Genomic DNA, 24,661 nt, shown 5'->3' on the forward strand with positions numbered 1-24,661 from the left:
TGATAACTCTCTAGGAAATTTGTCCAGATAATAGTAAGTAAAGAGCACTGGACAAGGAGTTTGTTGTCCTGCTATGTTGTTCTGGGTCTTCAAAAATTAGGATGACCTAGAGCAGTCACTTCAGCTCTCTGGGCCTCAGTATCTTCCTTCATAAGATGACAAAGCATATAACTAGGCTTCTTTGTTCTAAAATTTATTATTAAAATTCAGAAATAGGAAACTGACTATGTGAAAAGGAATTCATGAGATTATCTGAAAGCACAACTTCTTTTTCTTAAACCTTTTATACCATTGGAGCCCCATAGATATGTTAAGAAGATTTATGGTTACAGTCCTGGCCACATGAAAACTTGCTCATCTCAGTAGATCAAAAAGTCTATGGCTGGGACAGAAAGGGAGGCAGATGGAAATAAACTCTTACCTTTTAACTTCTTTGGCATCACTTGCAATGAAGAATCCTAAAGTACCTTCTTGGATCTTAAGATGGTTTCCAGGATTAATTAATATACTGCTCAGTAAACAAAAACAAACAGAAAAGACACATGTGTGAGGTTATGTTCTGAGTAAAACCTTGAAGGCAATACCATTCTATTATTTTTTTTATAGGGGTCCACTAGTCTAATGCTTTCTCCAAAGGTTTTCTCTAGAGCTTGATAGCCACTGGGCCACACATTCAGCTGGATGATGCCACCATTAATCTCGACTGGCTAAATCACAGTGGCATACCCCCACTAGAGGAAATCAAGGCAAATATTGGTTCTAGGGCCTAGTTTGCATAATGGGGCAGTCTAGCTGCCGTGAGCATCTGATGTGGAGCAAAGTTCCTCATAATGTATCCTTTTTGACTGTTATCCAGGCTCAATGCTGAAACATTGTTGGTTTCATGAAGCTCTTGCTATGTCAATTTCCATTCAGTGACAGAGCATTAATGGGACCCCTATATGTATACAGAAACATAAATATTTACATACCACATATTACTTTGGGAATGGTACAAGACACCTATAATCAGTGCATAAGCAAATTGAACATCACTGTAACATTGATAAAGACATGGAAGTAGATTCCATGCACAGCCTATGTAGAAAGAACTGGATCTACCCACCCAACGGTGATCAAGAAAAAATGCCAGCAGTTGGATAGACTTAATTCCAATCTGCTGTTTATAAAACTTCATGGGGTGCTTGAATAAGATGTATGTCTAGTATCTCCTAATTGGGGCAAACTGTAGTTAGAAAACAAATAAAAATCATTCCTAAAAAAACCCTTACCTACAAGGAAATATGAACCTAATACCTAAATATACACTGTACTATTTCAAAGTGGTATAGAGAGACTAGGTGACCATGTTATGTTTGGACTGACAGATAACTGTGTCCTATTCTAATAAATGGATGGAACAAACAAGATTAATTTTGTGCAGATCAAAAACACAATTTAGGAGTGTTTTACCCAGAGACTAGGAGGAGGCTCTGGGCTAATGGGAGATGAATTTAGGGACTCTAAATGAAGCAACTGACAACAGAAGCATTCTTTGATCTGAAAAGATGGTGATGAAGGTAATAGGCATTTGGAATCAGTCTAAAGGAAGTCCTCAGCTGCTCAGAACAATCAAAGCAGAGGGTGGTAATTAACATGTAATGTTTTTCTTCTGGTAAAGTCATTCCAGGAGAGCACTATGGCCAAGAGTGATATGCCCGTAGCAATACAGGAAGTACCCAGGTGAACTTTTGTTCTGTTGAGAGAATGCTGAGCAGCTCATTACTGCAAAAATAAGAACATCCACCACTACCTATACCAAGACCTGACAGAAGGAAACTGAGCCTGTGCCATCGCTGTTATTAACACTAAACAGTAGCAAGAGTCTGTGAAGATTTGAGTATTCTGCCCTAGAACCACAGGCAGAACTGAGATTCTTTCCAAACCAGAAAGCAGCAATCCACACCGATAGCGCAGTTTGCGACGGGCAGCAACCTTACGCAGGCACCTCCTAATTACCCCTCCGCCAACTCCCTGGCTGCCGGTGTCACAACCCTCCGACTTGGCATGATCCTGAGGGGAAAGGGCCAAGGCTTAACAGTTTAAATGGATTTATTTTTCAAATCAACTAAATATGACATTTTAGAAAGGCTGAATTCTGAATCCTGCATATTTTCTTACCTCCTTGCCTACAGGCAGCTCTTAAATTCTCTGATTCTACAGTCAGAAGTTGGGTTCAAATTCCAGCACTACTGCTCAGTAGCTGGCTGATCTTGGGAAGTTACCAAGCCCTAGTACTGAGTTTTCTCCGTGACGAGAGGAGGCTAATGATAATCAAAGTCTTTCTTCAGAGCATTAAATGAGATCATGTAAAAGGGATAATGTTGTTCAGAGCATTAAAAGACATCATGTAGGGTAGATAATTTTACTTTTATTATTTTATTATTATAAAATGTACCCAAGTAGCTAGCCCCATGGAATGGAACACAGGGCTTCTCAACAAAATTCTCCACCCAGATGAGATGAAGTTACGGGGTAAAGAACTTTCCACCACATAATAATGCACACCGATGTCCCTAACCAATCCCATGCGCTTTGGGAACCTAAAACAGCTAGTTTCTTAAAGTTGGAAACGTTTCCATTTTGATATGTAATTCACATTAGAATGGAAGAAAAACTTCTGAGTAAAGAAATATCCTATCATGATTTGAACAATGGAATTGAAACTTTGACGCACATCATCTGGTGGCATATATGTACAAAATAAGGCTCACACAGACCCCTGTTTGCTCTTTGCACACAGTGTGTCTCATCAATTATACCACGGGGATCGAGCCACTGGGTCACTGTGAAGTGAGGTGATAGTAAGGTTCCTACCAATGAGAAGTTTTGTTTCATTTCTCCTGTTCTTTATCTACAGGGAACAAGAATTGGCCTATGATAAAAATTGAGGATTGTCATTTTAGAAAATGCAGGTTAACATAATTTATTATAACCTTCAAGCTTCTTTTAGTTAAGTTAGTATGAAAGGAACGATGTGGGGTTCTGAGGCAGAGCACATTGGTGTTCAAGTGTTATTGTTTTGTATTGGTGCATAATGATTTTATAGAAGAGTGGGTTTCACTGTGGCATATTGTACACACATAGAGCATAATCTGCTGTTGTTGGTTAAACACTCAGGTGCCTGTATCAGGCCTTACCATTTTGGATCCTAGGTATGGGAATGTGCAAACAGCTAAGCCTCACTCTCCCCCTCTTTAAAATAGGTTAATCTGCAGTTTATATTGTTTCTGGGGCAATTAATGTTTGTATCATGTGTTAGGTGACATAGTATATCCTTGATCCATGATTGGTGTGTGTGGTGGAGGTATTGGGGGTCATTCTATCTCTGAGCTGTACCCTCAGCCTATTTTATTTTTATTTGTTTTAAATGGGATCTCAGTAAGTTGCAGAGGGCCTCACTAAGTTGCTGAGGCTGGCCATGAACCTGTGATACTGTCTCAGCCTCTCAAGTACTGGGATAACAAGTGTGTGCCACCATGCTTGACTATGATTGTTATTAATAATAAGGAAGGGTGTTATAAAACTAAATAAAAATAAATAAACTCTTACAATATCACAACTCTGATTTCTTTTATATCATTGGTGTTAATAAACTATCTAAAAGGTTCCCCATGGGTATGGAAACCCTTTTCCTGACTGCAGTACCCAAAGCATTTTGTCCCCATACAACAGCTGGAGATGGGCTAATTCAGGCTGACTTTTGGCTACATGTAGAGTAGCTCCTGTTCCCTAAATCTTAAGACTGGCTGTAAGAAACAGAAAGCATCTCTAAGAGCTTTCCAGAATGTGGGATCCCAGGATCCTTCCTGTTCCCTGTGGAGGGGGTGAGATGGTCTCAATCATCTCCTTGTGCATTGCGAGGCAGCAGATATTAAGATAAGGTTACTGTAGCCTTCTGGGTGGAATCTGAAAGAATGAGGAAATGGAAAGCAAGAGAGATGAAAGAAAGAAAAGAAAAGAAAAAAGAAAAGAAAAGGAAAGGAAAGGAAAGGAAAGGAAAGGAAAGGAAAGGAGAGCGGGAAGGAAGGAGGGAAGGAGGAAAAAATTATTTAGCTGCATTCAACTAATACATTTAAGCTGGATTCAGCTCATACATTTAAGGATATGATGAAGACACCAGGGCCCATGACATATATAATATTTTCTAGGTAAGAATACTGAATTTCGCAAAGACTCTTTGAGGAAATACCTTACTGTTTTGGATATTCCAGATGTTAAGTGCTTTTAGCCACATTCCAAGTCTGAAAGTTTAAACAAACATTAACCTAACCCTCCTCTTTTTGAAAATATAAAAAGGTAAGGACTTTAAATGTAAATAACATTTTATTATTTTTTTCTGAAAAATGCTCATTACCCTTAGAATTTGTTATTGACCTCATAATGGGAATATATAATTTTCCCCAAAGTTTTCTGATCTCTTTAGGAGAATATTTGGTGCTGAGTTTGTTTTGTTCTTTGGCTTGCCAAGAGTCTCCTTCCCTGTGCACCACTTTAAATCAACTTTGGCTCCAACTCTGTCTAGTTCATTAGCTTATCAGAGATAAACTTCAAGATGTGTCATGTGAATAATCAAGAAAATATCTAAGAAAAAAATCCCATATATCCATTAGCAGAATTCCACTAAGGACATCTTCTTGGCAGTGGTGGATGTTCTCTCTTTTCAAGGAACATATAAATAACCCTGTTTTGTTCCATGATTTTGCTGTTTTCAACAGAAAACACCCAGTGATCACTGGAAGCATGGGGTGACTGCTATCCCTTCTCCAAGGACATTTACTCTCTCTTTTTCTTTTGCTCTCAGGCTAGTTCTATATCTAGACTAATTATCTGTCTACTCACTCACCATTTTCTGCAAGGAACCCAGAGTTGCATAGAAAGGTGAAAAACATGGCCACATTCTATTTACTTTTGAGCTCCTCATAGTAGCAGGCTTAGAGCCCTAAATGAGATAGAACCTCTCAAGGCTTGTTGAATGAATAAAAAAAAAAAACAGATCATTGACCTTACTTTTCTAATAGGGGGAAAGATAGTAGTTGCCTCAATTAAAAACTAGACTAATTCTTATCATTCAAGTTGATCAAGGAGTTTACCACATGTCTTCTAGGAGGCTGGCCACTGAGCTTACAATCTCTCAGAGGTATGAAGTATTAACATGAAAATATGCAAATACATAAAGAGGGAATTACTTGGGGAGTTAGGACTTCAAATATTGAAGGCACAACTCACATAGAACTGAAATATGTATTCCTAATTATAAACACACACCCAGGAAATGGGAAGGCAGGGCTCAGGCCAACATGGAAAGGTCTGAATCAGAGCCCTTTAAAAGGTATTAGGCTGCCTCATATTTTGCTGGTCTCTTGTTGAAATCTGGTCAGAGTGGAGGACCAGGACTTGATGCAGGAGAAATGACTTTTTTTTCTCCAACACTTCTATGCAACAACTGAGAAACATATAGTGATCACTTTTTTAATCATCATAAACCTTTGCTTAGCTAACTGTTGTTTTGGGAGATGACTAATGATTAATATTTTAACTGAAACAGATATTGTTTCAAAGAAAACTTTTATCTATTATGGACAAACATGATCAGTACGTATCTCTCTCTTCTCCTCTTCATATTTGGTAGGTGTCAGGTACCATTCCCCAAGCAATTAAAAAATATCACGACTCATATGAGAATACAGTTTATACTTGATAACATGGTGATTATAGTTGTATCTATTAAGCTAGTGGGACTTAATTAACTAGATCAAAAAAATAAGAACTTTTTAGGACTTCAGTTCCTTCCCAGATAAATCATGCTACTGGGAAGAGGCCTCTCTGATCGTGAAAGTTCATATACAATGGCTATCAGTTGGGCCTTGGTTTGAGCCAATTGTGTCCCCTCTTAGAGAGCACAACTAACTGCTCTGTAGTTTGTGGACTAAGTTAGGAAACAGCTCAGAGAAATCCCAAAACTTCAATCTTATCACCTTTCTGGAGCTTTCCATTTCTTCTGGGCTTAAAAACAATGTGCTGCTGGAGTTCCACACAACTAGACATGCACACTTTTACTTTAAGTGTAGGGGCCACATTTATATATCCCATGCTTCAATATACTTAAGTACAGTTCATTTACATAGAGACAGCATAGTAAAGGTTGCTCCCAGTCAGTCAGATTCAAATGACCACTGTGTCCCACCAATGATACAGGTAAGAACTTGATTAATCTGAATCCATCACAATAATTTTAGAAACTGAATATAAAAGATATTTCACATATCTGAAAAATATTAGCCATGTGGATAAAGGGAATAGAGAGAATATGTGAAGGATAATGCCAGATCTTTGGTGCTGGGAGCAAGCCATTTCACTTTCTGGTACGCTTTGGGACAAGTCATGCCTATATCACAACATGCCTTCACCACAAGATAAAGACTCAAAGGCCCAAAGCCAACAGCAGAGATGCGCCCGCTGTGGACCTTTGAAGATGCAAAGTGTTGCAGTAACTTCTCGCAGTTGGATCATATCAATAATACCAAACTGACAGGAAGCCACCTCTACTTATACACATCTCAAAAAATTACAGATCTAACTTTGTGAAGAGTTTCAGACAAACACACACACACACACATATACACAATTACAAACACAAACACATGACAGTGATTACAGTCACAGAGAAAAGCAACTCTGGGAAAAGATAAACAAGTAGATATCCCAATAATCTGTTTTCAACAATACCATTTTAAAGAACACATTATTGAAAAACTATGTTGGGAATTTTATCCAAAAGGTTTTTTAAAAATGCCAATGATGATGATTTAAGTCATGCTTCAGGCAACATAAAACAGCAGCAAAACAGGGGGAAGTTAAAGGGTGAAAGTTGAGATACTTCATATTAAGAAATATGCCCAAATATACCAGGAAAAAGAAGAAAATCGTGAGTTTGACCTAATAAACAGTACTCATCTGCTAAATTAAGTATGATACTCTGGCAATTTATTAGCAGCGTTTTTAGTCTTTATGAGCACTGCCCAAGAAATTAAATATTCAAAATAAGAGCAGCAAAACAGGCATGAGGAAAAATAAAAGTGCAAGGGCTTGGTCTGTGTTTTGTGCATAAAGGACAGAAACTCTGCTCTATAAAGTGGAAACAACACAGGGAGGAGGAGGTCACTGGGAGCGTGGCTGTGGAATGTAGACAAAATGGCGTCCGCATCTGGTGGACACCAAGACACATCAGAACGATACAAAACGGACACAAAGGCTGAAGACAAGCGTCCTCCTTTTCAACTTTAATAGCATTTGTTTCCCATCATTGGTGCCATGACTGAAAATAGGATTATGCCTTTCCTTTTTTTAGGTTTCCTGCAAAGAAGTTAGTGCGTCATCCAAGAGAATCACAAACCAAACGAGAATAGCAGTACGCTATTGTCCATTTTTATGTACTCTAGTTGGAGAGAGAGGTGTGTATATATATACATATATATATATATACACACACACACTAGACAAGGGAATAAGATTATATATAATATATATATAATCTCTCTCTTCTTGAGTTCTTGGAAAATGGTTAGTCCTGTGGTTAGGAGTGTAGACAGAGGGTGGAGGTTGGAAGGAAAGTTAACGAAGAGTGCATACCGCTTTCGGCTTCTGCAAAACGACAAGAAAAGAATTTAAAATCAAACAATTTGATAATAAATTGACTGACACCGGAAGGAAAGAAGGAATAAAACCTTTGTTTCAAATCATTTGAAGGATGCATGTGAAAACAAGGTTTTTTTTTTTTTTAAGCAAAGCATGAAAACAGTATCATGGGGTGAAACTAACAACAGAGGAGGTCATTAAACACAGGTTGAAGTGCAAGAAGGTGGGAAGGAAAGGCAGGCTTCTCTGAACCTGAATATCTGGTCAGTTGCAAAATGTGAGAGTAAATGAAATAGGAACTTTATAAATAGATTAAAAAAATTAAAATTGTTTTCTGTGCAAATAATTTTTTTTAACATGGTTTTATGTTGGGTAGTACATCCTGGGTTTTTCAGGGCATGATCCACATTCTCTCAAACACACTTTTTTCCACAAGAACCAATGTGCTTCCACGCTGAGACCAAGCTAAATTTGAGGATTGAAGCTGGCAACTGCACACAGGAAGCCAAAACAAAGCCAAACAAGTTCCTTTTGCCCTTTATTGAGGAAAGAAATTTCTGGAAACTTATCTATAAGTGTGGCTTTGTTGAAAATATCTCAGGTTTGTAAATAAATTAGAGCTCCCATCAAAGAAAAAGATTTTTGTCTTCAGGGAGATAGCTGAGTTTGCTTCGTTAGAATGGTAACAGATTCATGTTGAATCGTGAACTGTTTTTCCCTCTCTCACTGTGACCAAAAGGTCAGGGACCACAAGTCAAGGTTCCTGGTGCAGCTTCCTGCCTTGAAGCTATCCCAGAATGTTTGAAGATTACTCTTTAGCATCATCAAGACACTTTTTTTTTTTTTTTAGAAATTCACAAAAGTGATAAAGAGAGAACAAAGAGTTACACAAAGATTTGCTGACTTTGGCAACTCAAAGAACATCATTTGCAAAAACCCAGGATACATGGATCCCCCCAACACATACACAGGTAGAGGTGAGGATCAGCAACAACTCATGCAAGCAGTGATCTCAAAAAATTCCACCTTATCGGCTGACCAACAAATAGCCAGGACACTCTCAGCTTTTTGCAAATGATATTTTTCATTTTGCCAACATGGAAAAGAAAAATGTATGCCTATGTACATATTCATTAACTGCTATGACAATTTTATACATGTGACTACCAAATCTACCACTTCAACTTTTGGGGGGTTGATTTGGCTTCTTAAAACAGCACAGCTTTGGATCAGATTGGCTTTGCACGCAATCTGATCTGGTGGTTAAGGTAAGAGAAGACACACTGGATTGACTTGCATACAATCCAGCGTCTCATGGTTTTATTTTCATCATAGACACAAGACTACATTTGGAAGTCTGATTTTATGGGGTCATTCATCCAGATAATAAAAAACTCCTTAAATATGATAGCTGGAACCTTCTAGTCTTGCCCTGTACTCTGTTCTGTTATGAAGGCCTGTGTCAGAACCACTGCACTGTACACTCAGAAACAAGTAATTTACTCTAGAAAGAGACTCCAAATATGTCATATCAGAAAAAAAAAAGCTGGAGCTTCTATCAATCATCTCTCTTTCTTCAAAACTATCAAGAAGAATTGGGTAACAAAAATCATCTCTGTTTGATCTGTAATGCACACAATATCCCATCAACAAAATTCTTTGTTAACATGATGTTGTCCTCTTCCAGCAATGAACCCATATATTGACTGGAGTGTTATCTATGTCAACCAGACCCCATTCCTCATCAGTCTGATTTGCACATAATTAAGTGCAAAATAAATAAATAAAGAGAGCTCCTGCTTCCGAGCTCTGCTCTCCTGGCTGATTTACATGAAGCTGATATGCTGCCACCTGGACTTGGGCTGCACGGGGAGAAGCACATATGGCACACAATAGGCTGCTTGTAATTTGGCCATCAAGAGAGCGGGTATCTCCCATCATGGCTCTACCCCAGGCCTGCTGTAAAGGATGCCAGAGTCCACCTGCTTCTTGCTCACAGCAGTGGAAGGGGCTTCAAGACAGGATCTGTCCCTGGTTTAGGGTTTAGGAGTGAAAGGCTCAGGTTGGCATGAATGGGTAGAGGTACTTGCATGGCTCATCCCTCTCTCTGGGGAAATCGCTGAAATGTCCAGTGGGGCTTGGGATGTCAGGCTGGTCTGAGATAGAAGCAATGGCAAGATGTGACCAAGGGGCAGAAGGTGTTGCAGCCAGTTCCAAACAAGTAAATGAGGTGCAAGAAAGAGGAAGTAGATCGAACATTCCTAGAATGCACTCACGCCATAAAAGTCAACCGGCGGCTGGGTGGAAGCCAACTTACCGGCTCTCTCGGTTGGCAGACTTGTACTCAATGGCTATCATTAGCAGCTTGAGCTTCACAAAACACAGCCTGCAATGAGATGGAGAAGCCGCACAGTCAGTGCTTCTGGATGAGCAGAGTCACATAACGAACACCACTGTGACCTTTCGGTCTCCTAACACAGTCCTTGTCCAGGGGGATCTTCGCTCCTGTCCAGGCACCAAAGGGAGGGGGCAAAGCACCACCTCCCCATCTTCCCCATTAAACCACCTTCTCAAAATGATAAGGTGCTGGATGGTCAAAGTACAAATTGCACTCAGGATTGGATGTCTAGACACAAGCCCCAAGCAGATATTCATGCTTAGGGATTTACACCAGGCCAGATTCATTAGTTACTCGGTGGGGTAGTAAAATGTTAACTACAGGGGGAGGGAGAGATTTGGAGCAGCTGGACCTGTTATTTGGATTGCATTTCGGTCTTTTGTACAAATGGCTCATATTGTTGTTCTGAGCAGACCCCTGTGTGCTTGGAATGATGGTAATAATACTTAGCCTCCGTGTAAGTGCCCAGCACATGATGATGGCTTTGCCACTCCTGGCTCTCTCCAAGCCGTCTCACCTAGTCTGCCAGTGCTTTGAAGCTGCCTGGTTCCTTCCTCCCTGCCTGCAGGCCTGCTTCACCTCCCCACAGAATGCCTTCTCTCCTCCCAACGATCCCCCCAGCCAGTCGCATCTACTCTTCCAAGAGGTGGATCTTCTCCAGCTACTCCTGCTCTCTGAGTTTTTAGTCTCAGGACTCCTCCTGCACCTGGCTCCTAAGCCCATCACTTAGCACTTAGCCTCCTTCACATTGGCAGTGGTTGTTTGCTATTTTTTCATGTCCCTGAGATTTTCCTCTCTGACCAGAGCAGCTTTAGGGATTTTTGGACTTGTTTGGAATTCTATAGAGTGTTTAATGAATGGACCCATGAAAACAAAGAAGCTCAACAAACAAATGACTCCCAATGAATAATAAGAGGTGCTGTAAAATAGGTATTCAGAAAGATGTTCAGGAGAATGCTACTTATATAGAGCAGAACAATCAAAAACAACCCAAGTGCCCAATAACAAGGCAATGGTTAAAGTGTGGTGCAATATGATATTAGGCATTCAAAGGACTTTCAAGAAGTAAGATCAACAAAAAATATCATATGAAAAGATATGCATTGTAAATAACATGATAGAATTAGATTGAAAATATATTGAGACATTCATAGAAATAAAACCTCACATAAACAAAACCCAAATCATATATATTATATATTACAAGTTTCTACAAAGAGCATGATTACATATGTTTTAAGGGCTTGGGAGATAAAATGTTGGTTGATTAACATTGGGGGATGAGGTGCTGGGTGAAAGAGTGGGGTATTCCTTGATCTTATTTATTCTTTACAGTATCTCTAAAAGGGAGAGATTACCCCAGTTATTCAGACTTTTATTGACATCTCTATTTTACAAGTGGTAAACTAAGGTGCAGAAGCCCATGTAACTTGCCCAGTGGTTAGATAAAGTCTCTAGCTAATACCTGGCAAGACAGACCCATCTTCATCTCCAGCAAAGCCTCTATTGCATTGTAAGAGTGAGAGAGGCGATATGCAAACATAGAATGAATAGATCATAAATTTCTAGCTGACAAGTGCTATGCGGAAAAGAAAATAACCTGAGAGGATAAAGAGTAACTAGCAAAAAAAAAAAAAAAAGTCAAATTTTCTGGTCCAGGAGAACCATTCTGAGGGTGCAGAGAGCACTGGATCAGGAGATGCATGATATGAGAAAAGAGCTTTTGTCTTTCTTTTTTTTTCTTAATACTAGGTTGAACCCAGGGACTACACACAGCCTCACACTCTTAAAATTTTGAAACAAGATCTTGCTAAATTGCTGAGAATCTCACTAACTTGCTGAGGTTGGCCTCAAACCTGAGATCCTCTGATCTCAGCCTTCCATATCATACAAAAGGCATGATAGTGCGAAAGCAAAGGCCCTCGGGCAGAAACAAACCCTGGGTGTCTGAGAACTAGTAATAACAGCAAGGATAGGATGGAGGAAGCCATATCTAGAATGATTAGCGAGGTGGCAGCAAGGTTGTGAGGACTTTGCTTGCCACAGCGATGAGTCTATAGCTTATTCTAAGCAAGTGGGAGGGCTTTAGTTGCCTTTTAACTGAGAAGCACCATGATCAGAGAGTCAAATCATAGAGATGCATTGCTCGCAAGGACGGGCTGATTAAGGCCTCATGCTTTCCAGAGGACTGAGACCTATTGCTTGTTCCTCTGTGTGAGGTCATGGCTCCCCAGCACTAACTTCAGCAGGCACTCAGGTTTCAAAGGACCATATCCATCCAGGCAGATCTGTGACTTGCAGGTTTTCTGCTTCCTGCCAGCAGACTTAATGATCTGGGCTTTGTGCTGATTATGCAGCTTGCTGAAACACCAACACACATGTCCAACTACAGCAGGGCAAATGCCCTTCTTAATTTATGTCCCATAGAGAACTCTACTAACATGCACCTTTTATGGGGTTATTACTTCTGGAGCTCAAATTGTTTTTAAAAATCAGATAGTTTATGCAATGTTTATTGAACCAAATTATCAGATTAAGTAACCACTATCTAATGTAAACAGTAGTTCAATGCCAGAAAAAAAAATCAAGGAAAAAACTGATCTTAGCATGGATCATGAAAAGGCTAATTTGTTGATATCCTATCCTATGAGCAACTACCAGGATTCTGGTAATTAATAGGATTAATAATCTTACTTGCTTTTTTCTTACATGAACCTAATCCTACTAGTGAGAAAGGAAGAACTGTTCATAGTAGTGGCGAATTCTTTTTTCCTAGATATTACAATGTCATTTATCAACTGCATTAAAAAGAAAGGTGCTTCCAATTGCAGGAAAGTCAATAATAATCTATGGGCCTCATGCACGTAACAACCTTCTAGAGGAAAGACCAGCAGATCTCCCTCTTCCAGTTTTAAATCCACAACTTTTTAACTTTCAAATTCATGCCTGCATTGCTTTATATGTCTCATTTTAAAAAGTCTTTCGACCCAAACCAAGCTTTTGCTCACTGGCCAAAGAAGAAATGGGAGAGACTGATATAAACAGTGAATGTATGCACATGGGATCACACCATCGATTTTCAGACGTGGGCCCTGCAAACTGGCTGGTCCTGCCCTTTTTGTACTGAAGACAAGCTGCAGGCCAAAGAGGAAATAGTAACTGGCAGAATGTCAAATGAAATTTACATAAAAACAAAAGTCAAAATTGGGGCCAGGAACATAGATCAGTAGTAGAACACTTGCCTAGCATGCACGAAGCTCTAGGTTCAATAACAGTGCGTGCCCGCACGCTCACACATGTGTACACACACACACACACACACACACACACACACACGGTAGAAATCAAGTCTCAGTGATATAGTATGCTTTACAGATGTTTCTAATAAGTACAGAAATTTTGTTACTAACTGCCTGCTGCCTACAGGCATCTAAGTTTTGAATCCCTGCTTTAATAGGTATCCTCTAGATAAAATACATTGAATGATAAGCCATGATTTAGACTGAATGTAGAACTATGGTTGCCCTATGACTGTTTAAGTCATACTTTATCTTGCCAGAGAGAGTTGGCCAGTGTTGAGGTCCTGGGCTTAACCATGTAGCAGAAGTACAGCCTCTGGTGGGGTCCAGTGGGGAAAACAGAAGTGAGCACCGTGCAGAGCTGAGTGGTGATCCCTCCTTACCTATCACTCTGCCCTCTGGGTGGGGCTCCACTGGGAAAGGAGGAATGCTTTGCTACTTGCATTTTACAAAGTGCAAGGATAAAGCTTCAGTGAAGGCAGAAGTTTTAGAATTGCTGGGGTGCTGGGGAAGAGACAAAGGGGAGAACTAGAAAAGCCTAGGCAGAGCACAGGAAGTGAGGATAGGATCCTGAACCAGATGCATCTTTGCTTATCTTATTTGATAGAAGCAGACAGGAAACAGTAACAGAGATTACTCTGGGAACCTGTTTGCCTTCCATCCAATATACCAAATACAATTCTAAGACAAAGAAAGCAACTTATCCTTAGAGGATTCTAAAGATTATGTTATAAGAGCTACACACCTACAAATATGACTTTGGACCACCCAAAATTGACACCCTGTCGTTAAAAATTTACTTTTATCATTCAACACCATTGTGGGGGCAGGTAAAGCAGAACAGACATTAGTCATCTATTCCTTACAGTCATTCTGGTTTTTCTTGGCCTATAATGTTTCAATGAACATAGAAATGATGTGGATCAGAAGGCAAGTTTGAGGAGAGGTAAAAGGCAAGAGAAAAAAAAAAACACAAGAAAACCTCACAGTGTGATAAACAGGATTAAATTAGCCATAAGTTAGCAAAAAATTTAATTCTTGGTTTCTAAAACAAAATGTCCCAATATGGTCCCATGCAGGAAGTTGTCACTGGCTGCAAAAATAATTACAGGCAAATAGAAATGACTTATATTTTTTTAAAAAATTGCTACTCATCACAAAAAGGTCTTAAACCCACAATCTGCAATAAAACTGTTGTAATAACAAGTTAGATTGCCTTCCTGATAATTATTAAGTAGAGGTCTACCAAATTTGACAATGACATTATAAAAAGCCTTTGATTTTTTTACTGCCAGCATCATCTGTTAAACTATAGTAGTTTCAACCCAGATGTTCCTGAACAAAGGCTCTTAAGAATTAGAGTCCAACTGTTTCTACCTACCCAGAGGGAAATAAATTGTTCTTGCCCACTAAATCAGCCCCTTTGACTGGAAAGATTGCTTGCTGGTGTGAATTAGGCATAGAAACCTGTCATAGAGTTTGCACCTTCTATTGTGCTCAGGAAGAGTATGCAAAGGTGGTTCTCGAACTGTTGGAAAAGTCTCACTCCCCATGGAAGGCAGGTGAGGACAGAAGGAGGAGCAGCCATCATACCCAGGAAACCAGCTCCTCCAGGGAGTGCAGATCTCTCTCCCGCTACCCAGGCCCCCAGGATGTCGCGCCAGTGCAGGCAATCAGAGTGGATGCATGTTAACATTACATGCTGGGAAAGCAGGTCTTTACAATCCAGGGGCTAGCATGAGAAATATTCACACTCAGGAGCTTTGATTTGAAATAACTTCTTGAAATGAAAACATATAGTTGGAAATTTATTAATTTTTTGAAACATCAAGATTTGTAAGACCCAGTACCAAGATAATAAGTAATTTAAAATGTTCATCAAGATGTTGTGAAATTCCACTTCTTTCATAAGAGTGGAGTGGGATGGCTTTGGAATATCTCTACTCTCAAATACACACACACATGCATGCACACACACACACACAACACACACAACACACACAGACACACACACAATCTCTAACATACCTAAGACACTTGAACTTAAAAATCGTTACATTTTTTGACATGGACAATTTGACATGGACATGCCTAAAGTGTGAAAAAAATGCATGTTTAGAGAACTTTGTTATCATTAATCAGAAACATACAATGAAAAGGAAAACTGTTTGCTAAGTCAGGATCTTGACCAGGCCCTAGTGTGCACCCCAGGTCCAACTGTGTTTCTACATGTTTGGTCTTACTTACCATATTCCCAAGATAAGTGGATGGTCAGGGCCAGTTCCATGAGTGGAAAATATGTTTTAGAAGATAAGAATTGAGCCAGGTGTGGTGGCATATGCTTGTAAATTCCAGTACTTGAAGCTGAGACAGGAAGAGCATAGGTTCACAGCCAGCCTCAGCAGCTTAGCAAGGACCTCCACAAGGTAGTGACAGTCTACTTTCAAATAAAAAATAAAATAGGGCTGGAAATGTAGCTCAGAGGTAGAACACCCCGGGGCTCAATACCCAGAGTCAGTCAGTCAGTCAGTCAGTCAGTCAGTCAGTCTCTCTCTCTCTCTCTCTCTCTCTCTCTCTCTCACACACACACACACACACACACACACACACACACACACAGTTGAGAATTAAGGCCCTACATAAATTCTCTTAAAATGTTCATTTCATTTCTGCTGCCAGGTGAAAGTAAAGAAATCTTACCATGTAACAATGAAATTTGCCTGGCGTCTTTCTGCTCCATGTTCAAATTTGGGTCTCTTTCTTGGAAAAAACAATGATTTCACAGAACCCAAGTTAAGTCAGGTATTGTTTTTGTTGGGCAAGGGCTCAGCTGTCTTGTGGTGTTCTTAGATTTTCCTTAAGTGATTTCTTTTGAAACATCTGTCCATGCAAAAGCACACTGATGAGAATGTGATTTTCTGGTTTCTAGGGACACTGAATGTGGGTGGGTAGGGGAGGAGATGGAGAGGCCCCTGCACTGTGCTAAGCCAGCAAAGCCCTGCTCCCACTCGCCCCTGCACTGGGACAGAACTCCTGCCCTTCAGAGCAGCCAAGGAATAGCTAAGTGGAACTCCCCATGTTACCCAGGCATTAAACGCTCCACATCAAATCTGAATTTTAACTGCTCCATCAGCTGCAGAGGGACAGAGAAACACATCATATTTTAAATATATCCTTTGTCCTAATCCCCTCTGCACTGTAAAACCTGATACAATTAAGCTTTTATATTTTGCAGGTGATAAACCACTAACAGGCTCACCAGGAGACTTAGAGCCTGGGACACAGCCTTCTTGCCACAGCTGGGCTGCTGAACCTGTGATTTCTTCCAGCTCCTTTTGCCCACATCCTCCCTCCTCTCTGTGCCTACCTGGGCCAGGGCAGGGTATCCCCACCTTTGCTAGCTAGCTCTCACGATAAAAACACCATCCTTGTCTTCCCCCTCCCTGAAACCATCATATGTCAAATACACCTGATGTGTTTCTTTCTCTCACCTAAAATCTCAGGACATTGGAAAAATTCCATGTCATACTGTGTGGCCCAGCCTCCCATCCCAATTCCCTATCACCTAGAATACCCACTCCCCTCTTTACTCCAATCTGAATCCAACCTTCTTACAAGGAAGCCTCCCCTATTTATCCCACCTACAGGGAGCTTTCCCCGTAACCTTCAGCTTCCGTGATCCAGCTGTGTGCCCAGGCACCTAGAGGGCACTTTGTCCGCCGAGGATGGGTCTTGTTTCCTTTAGCCAAACTCTGAGAAGCCTCCACAGGAAAGCCAAATCCTTTACTTGGCATTTCAATGCTTTGTTGTTAATCTTTCATGTAAATATATTTCATCAAATCGAATTGCAGTTTCCATTAAAAGTGGCACCAAGCTTGGCACAATGATACAAATATCCCAAGTTCATTAAAAGTATCTGGTCCATTGGCTGGTGGATTTACTAAACAGTAAGAGTAAACAAAACTTGGAAAATCCCCACGTATTTCTTTAATTCTAGGTGCTTATATTTTATGAGGATGAAGGGTTGCAGAAAAAGGAGAGGTAGGAGAGGAGAAAAGAACTTTAACTCATACTGAGAGGTAAGTAACATTATTCCTATTTCAGAGAGGAGGAGAGCGGGGGTACACCCCAAGTCAGAGGTCAGGCACCTGGCACTATCAAGGACGGGGCACATAGAGATGGAGCACTTCACCCCAAATCACATAGCCAGCAAGTGGCCCATCAGGGGGTTTGAGCCCAGGCCTTTGCTATTCCACAGCTTCACCCTCTATGTATCACACAGCATCCTATTGTGGCAACTGCTCAAAAGTAGACTCTTTGGGGACAGCAAGTGTCATAGCCCTAACCTTGTTCCTGCAGGCTTCCAGCTGGACATCTGTACCTTGGCTGTCACCTGCTGAGGTACGTGGGGAGTGGGAGGGAAAAGGGAGCAGATGGTTCACTAGTGTTCAGATAACAAGGGATGCCGGTCTTGCCTTCAGCTCCTATGTCTTGATGCTACTGCCACACAAACACAGGGGCAAAAGCAAGGGGCTGCTGACCCTTAAAAGGAATATCTTGTGAGCAACCTGGGGAAGGTACAGGCTGTGCCCATCATGATCTTCAAAAGGCCAAGGGGTGAACCTGGAGGATGCATCTAGGACTGCCCTTGCTTCCCCTGAACTTTGCTGCTTTTAGTGATTATTTGTTCTTCCCTGCTAGAAACTGCTTTGCTTATCCCCTGGAGACCTGCCTGGGCATTAAAGGGCTCAGCACTTCTGTGTCTTTGTCCTGCAGTAATCTGAACCGGGTGTGGTGTGTGGAGAGAACAGTCAGTGGTTTGCCTGGCATGGTGGGGTGCAAACCCACTCCTTTCTCCTTGGGGACTGTGGAATACCCCATGTGAAGAGGCAAGGACTGAAAGAAAGCTCACACAAATCTTAACACAGGCTTGCAAGCCGTGTCCACCTACAATTCTAACTCAGGGTAGGAACAAAAAGAGGTTTTTCCAGAGTGTGGTGGAGGGATGGGAAGAGAGGCATGTAGAGTTCTCTGTGAATCAGAATCACCTGGCTTGCTCATAAAAGTGCAAAGTTTCAGGTCTCACCCCAAACACTAACACCTGAAGATGTTCATGTCTAGATGTGGCTCCGCTTAAAGAGCTCCCGGCGAGAGTCTTGATAAGCTAGCCTTCAACTCTCACCTACTCCAGCCCCTCGCAACTGTACTAGGCCCCAGCAGTGAAATCCTGTTCAGTAACTCATCTGCCAGGTAGCTATGAAGAAGTTACCTATGTCTTCTGAGTCTCTGTGTTCATAAAACAGGTATGGTTAATATAAGCATTATAAATCATTGGAACTATATATGATTTTACATGTTATCTAAACTACTTTCTGGTTTTAGAACAAAGCCACATCTCTTGGTTATACTCACAGCGAAGCCAAGAACCAAGAAGTCAAAGTATATGGTTGATGTGAGTCTCATCCTGGATGACAGAGTATTCCTTGGTTAGAAATGTTTAAGAAGGTAGCTTTGGGGGCCTCCTGCTTCTCCAGCCCCTTCTCATCTGTTGTTATAGGACCCTGAATTTTACCTACATATCTGCCCCCTTATCTTCTCACAGAATTGTCTTGAGAACACCCTATGCTCTCCCCATGCAGAGATTCTACCCAGCAAGGTGGCTTCCTGCCAGCCCAGGGGAAGAGCAAATTTATTTCTTTTCATGCTTTAAGATGTTATTGGCTGTATATTGTTTTAGTGCAGTGCATAATTACAGAAACTGCTCTGAAAATCTGTATATTTTATCTGTGCTTTATTATACCCAGAATATCCCCAATTCTTTTTCTTCTCCATGAACCAGCTTAAAATATATTTTGGCGTCCTTTATGTCATCTTGAAATTGAATAGCCAATTCTTACTGTAATGAAAATACTTATGCGCCAGCCCAGTGATATACAACACTACACTCTAATTACGGCTGTGCTTTAATTAACCTGAATTGAAGAGTGTTATCATTAAACTGCTGGTAACTTTGAATTATGGCTTTTCTTTAATTTAAAGTAGAAAACACAGATAATTAAGCCTCCAGATAATCAAATGCTTGAGGAGAGCTTCAATGTTTTGGGATGTTCCTAAATCTCATTAAATGTCCTTTCTTTATTGATTAGTTCCACCTCTGCTGTATCATTGCATTAAACGAATAATAGCACTGAGTTAAACACATTCTCACTCACATCGGAAGCTAGCTTTTTTTTTTTAATTCCAGAAGCTTTACTGAACAAATACTAAATTCTCTGACAACAGGGCAGGCAGGTCTGAAGGACTTTCTCTTCCTTGGACCATATTTTAAATATGAAAATAAATCAAGGGAAATATTCAAGCAGCACTATATCTGCCAAGGTCTAACTCTTGAGTTGGTGCTAAAGACCAGTGGATTTCACACCACTCACAGGTCAGGGTTGGGAAGATCATGTGTGCACAGGGCCAGACCTAGGACACTGATGCAAATCTGTACTGGTTTAGACATCTGCAAGTGAGGACTGTATGTCCCTTTCTCTATAGAAAACAGGAACCAGTTAGCATTTGGTAGAAATTCAGGTCCCATATGGACATGTTAGATTTCTGAGGGGCCAGAAATCTAGTGTTTTATGTGAAATGCCACTTTTGAAATATATTGGCCGCAAGCCTTAAGGAAATTCAACATTGTAGGGCAATTCTGTGAGTTCAATGTACCCTGTGTATCCCACTGAGAGCCTCTAGAAGAAGCAATCCTTACCATTCAGGTTAGTCTTAACATGAACAGACTCAAGTTTCCAGAGGAAGAATAGAGAAGCATGAATGCAGGAAGAGCCAAAGGGCTTTCAAGGGAGCCTTCACATCAGACATACACACGAGGAAAGCCAGGGAAACATGAGGGCCAAGGAAAAGGATCCCACCAGCCCTCTGCTAACGCTGCTCTCAATGTCATAGGAACCCTCCCCTAGGCCTTGGCAGCCCCACTGTATGCTCAGACTATTTCCACAACAGACAGGTAAGCCTCAGTTGCCTTTGAAAACAACAAGCATCTAAGTCCCAACTTCTCCTGGGCTTTCCATCCAAGGCAAGCTGAGTTCCAAGGAAGAGAAAATCCCTTTGGCCAGCCTTAGTGTTCCAGGCCCCAGTGCCTCTGAATGGTTAACTTCTTCCCCTGGCAGAAAGAGAAATCGCTCTCAAAGAAAGGTGCACATGGAGTTACAACAGGGCATCCATTTTCAGAAAATAACTCCTTCCGAATCAATTACCTATTCACTTTTCCAGTCCATTTAGCATTTAAACTTTTGCTTAAAGACAGGGTGAGAAATTTCAGTAAACAGCCAAACCATTTTGAAGTGCTCAGGGTCTGGGCCAGGGCCTGGCAGGGTGTATCTGCTGTGTTCCCTAACAGGAGGCTCCAGGTAAACATGAAGCAACCTGGCACACTCCAACCCACTCCTTGCTGCAATCAGAATAGATCGCGTGATACAGACAAGCCCAAAGCCCCCAGAACGTCCCTCTCCTTCATTGTAAAGGGTGCTCAGTTTGGCACCTTCAGACCTCTCTTTCCAGACAGGGGGCTTGTTTTGTAAATACACGGGGAGCACAAGGGAATGGTGTTTCTTCCTCAGCCTAGTGAGTTCCCAGACCACCTGTCTCTTCACAGGTTTTATCAGTGAGACGCAGATCATCAAACCCTTTGCTAAGGTGTCAGTGGATCAGGCTTAACATCTCTTCACTTCAAGAAGTTTGTGTTTTCACAGGAAACAAAGTCTCTGTGCAACTTGAATTCAACACCTGAGAACCTAAGTGGGGAATCTGGGCAATGGTCATGCCTCATGGTGGACACCCAGAGCTCCTGTAGCTGACCACCTGTTGTGCCTTGAGGGGCCATAGCAGGCCGTGGCTGCCACACTCTGATCCACTACTGGGCCATTACACAGAGAGACTGAGCCTTGTTATTACTGTAACATGGAAGTTGTCCGTGTAGGGGCTAAATTGTTAAGGACTTTTTCAAGTCCTCCTTCTGTACTTTTGGTTCCATGCTTTCTCAGTAAATGGCAAAAGCACTTTGTTTTTGTTTCTTTTCCTTTTTTTCTTTTTTTTTTTTTTTTTTTTTTTTGCAGTACCGGAGATGGAACCCAGAGGCATTCTAACCTCAAAGCGACACCCCCAGCCCTATTTTTTTTTATTCTTTCTATTTCCGAAACAGAGTCTCATTCAGTTGTGAAGGGCCTCGCTTAGCCGCTGAGGCTGTCCAGGAACCACGATCCTCCGATCTCATCCTCCCGAATGCTGGGATTACAAGCATGAGCCACCACACCCAGCTGTTTGGGAAAAGCACTTTGAATGGCTTTATTTCAGTAGCTTTCCTGATGTGTCTATAATCTGACTAGATTAGAAGATATATTAAAATTCTTTAATTCAGGGGCTGAAAATATTTGTTTTTGCCTTACTAAAATCAGAAAGGGGTAGGCGGGAGGCACCATGGTAGTACACATGCCTAGTATGTACTAGACACTGAGTTCAATCCCTAGCACCAAAAATTTAAAAATGAACAAAAATAAAAAGACATGAGTCCTTGCTACCCTTCATATATGTGTCTACATTACAGAAGCAGCATTTGAGATATGCAGGCTAATTTCAGTTTCTGAGGTAATACAAATAATGAATCTGGAGGAAATGTTGGGGCCAGTGGAAATCCATGGGGCAGGAGCCATGGAATGACTCACCTTCCTGCTCAGCATCACACAGGGCAGTACACCCGGAGGAATTGTCAAGGGCCCCAGCTGTGTCTGGCAGGGGTGGGTACTTTCAATGAGGGGCACAAAAACATCCCTGAGAACAAAGGAACACTCAGGGAACAGTCACTTACTCACAAACAGTAGGGAAAGACAGACCCACGAAGGCACTGGAGAGATATTCTGTGTACATTTCATTGGAGACTCCTTCCAGGTAGTATTTCTGCCAAGTGTCTTCCTCAATCTAAGGGAGAAGAACAGAAGAAGAGTTTTAAAATATGACGTTAGACTATGAAGAAACACTTGAGCTACAGCTGCTGGCAAACAAATGAATGCACTGGTTAGACCATGACCTTCTCAGCAACCAGGAACACAGCCATGATGCCCATGTAAGGCTTTCACTGGCCATGGACCCAAAGACTTGAACACAACCCTGAGCTCCATGTAAGGCTTCCAATGACCTGAACACAAAGACCCCCAAAGATATTTCTTCAGCGTATGACTTCTTGTTCAGAGTGTATGATTTCTAAGCATATGGAGACATGGGCACTCACAAAAATGGTAGCCAAGTCAATCCATACAACTATTTTGAAGAACAATTTCTGTAATTGTTTTTAAAATTTGAAAGAGTATATACTCTCTTATATATTGATTCCATTTTAAGAAATCATAGCAAAGAAATGAGCATACAAATACACAAAGATATGTTCAAGAATATCATTTCTATTCCCTGTACAGCTGATACACTATGTAATAGAATACTGAGAATCAATTAAAAATTAGAAATATATAACTTTTATATAGTAATTATATAAAAATGAACATTACAATTATAAAATGATGTGTATAGTCCAATCTTATTTTTTCAATAACCTATAGTTACCTGGATGTTTGTAAAGCCACAAAGAAATATCTAGAAAGTGTCACACAAAAACACTAAACAATGATTCTGAGTGGTAAAATGATACTTTTTTCTATACATTTTTATGACATATAAAGGCTTTTATAATTTGTGTGTATATATTACAATGAAACAGTATATTTCTACTTTGAAAAATAAGAACTTTCACACCTTACCTTAAATGTCACAACAAGTAAAATATAGTGTCAGAGAGCGCCTGTTTCAAATGTCATTAAAATAAGTATTTTCATTTTTCCCTAACTGATCAAATTTAACTGGTTTTTACAACAACCCTCTTCATGCATTTCTGAGAGGATTTTACATTGAAATCAATCTCTCAAAAAATACAGAGTGAGTTACAACAAAAATACTGAGCCCTGCCAGGCAGGGTGGCACAGGCTTGTAATCCCAGCGTTCAGGAGGCTGAGAAAGAAGGAACACAATTTGCTGACAAGCTTCAGCTACTTGGTGAGGCTCTTTGCAACTCAGTGAGACCTTGTTTCAAAATAAAGAATAAAAAATAGGGCTGGGGGTGTAGCTTGGAGGTAGAATAACCCTGGGTTCCATCTCCAGTACCAGTACCACACACATACACACACACACACACACACACACACACACACACACACACACACACATGCTGAGTCCCTCTGGGAATGTATGGACCAGCAGGCCTCCTTGAAAGAAGTAGGCTGTGTGTCCTTGGATTCCTCTGAGCTTCAGCTTCCTGGGATTTACTTCCTGTGGAGGCTTTAAGAGGAAAATGAGAGGAAGCTGCCCAGATAACAGGTAGTGGCTCTTTACAAGTTCTTGTTCTGTTCTTGCCTGTGGCAGATAAGTGGAAGAAATGCACTATTTGTATTGGAAGAACCCATGGAAACCATAGGAAAGGGGACAGTCACCTTCTACTTGGTGACACTCTGGTGTTTGAAAGTCAGAAAAAAAGAAAAGAGAGAGGAAGGAAGGAAGTGAGATAGGGAAAAGAAAGGAAAGGAGAAAGCAAGGGAGAGAGGGAGAGAGGACAAGAGGGAAAGAAGGTAAGAGGGAGAGAGGGAGAGAGGGAAAGAGGGGAAAGGGAAGAGAAGGGAACAGAATGCTCCCTGCCTCCACGCTATTTGTTTCAGGTGAAGTCTCAGTAATTAGATTATTTAGGTTAACATCATTAGATCGAGCAGCTTCCAACCTGTTCCCACATGTTAGACATTAGCTGTGCCATGCTTCTGGACATTGGCTGTATATCTACAAATTGGTCTTCCCAATAGTGGTTTTTTAAAATAGCCACTCAAATATTTCTATTGCTAAATGGTATTGTCATAAAAATTAACTGCAACAGTTGAGCATGCATTTTCTAACATTTCTAAATCTCGTTTCTTCAAATAAAATATATGGACTAATTCTAACTAATCTGAAGAAAGCCTAGTCACCATTAGTTAAAATTTTGAAACACAGAATATTTGGGGAACAATATTCTAATTTAATTTATTGGCAAATAGAGTAATATGAGTACTGCTAATAGTATTCTTATTTTTAATACTTCTATTGGTACAATGCAATTCTTAAAGTATAAAAATTCAGCCTATTCCTTTTACATTTCCTTTATCACATGTTGTTTATGTTCCGATTTAAATATTATAACTAATTTTTAAAAATAGAC

General features: G+C 40.7%; 1 protein-coding gene across 21 annotated transcripts in view; it reads right to left on the bottom strand.

Moving 5' to 3' along the window:
- KCNMA1 (potassium calcium-activated channel subfamily M alpha 1) overlaps positions 1-24,661 on the bottom strand; it is a gene marked incomplete at both ends in the record, with an annotated part of 759,101 nt that overhangs the window by 143,493 nt on the left and 590,947 nt on the right. For 16 of the 21 annotated variants that reach the window (XM_080693568.1, XM_080693563.1, XM_080693576.1 and 13 more), the window contains 3 exons: positions 422-508; positions 9,995-10,063; positions 22,241-22,350. In XM_080693568.1, coding sequence (XP_080549694.1) covers positions 422-508; positions 9,995-10,063; positions 22,241-22,350 — 266 coding nt within the window. Of the gene's footprint in view, positions 1-421; positions 509-7,671; positions 7,684-9,994; positions 10,064-22,240; positions 22,351-24,661 lie in introns of all 21 variants that reach the window. The other 5 variants (XM_080693573.1, XM_080693565.1, XM_080693559.1 and 2 more) reach the window with 1 other exon arrangement.

This window comes from Muscardinus avellanarius, assembly GCF_963383645.1.
Source record: "Muscardinus avellanarius genome assembly, chromosome: 4".
Lineage (NCBI taxonomy): Eukaryota > Metazoa > Chordata > Mammalia > Rodentia > Gliridae > Muscardinus > Muscardinus avellanarius.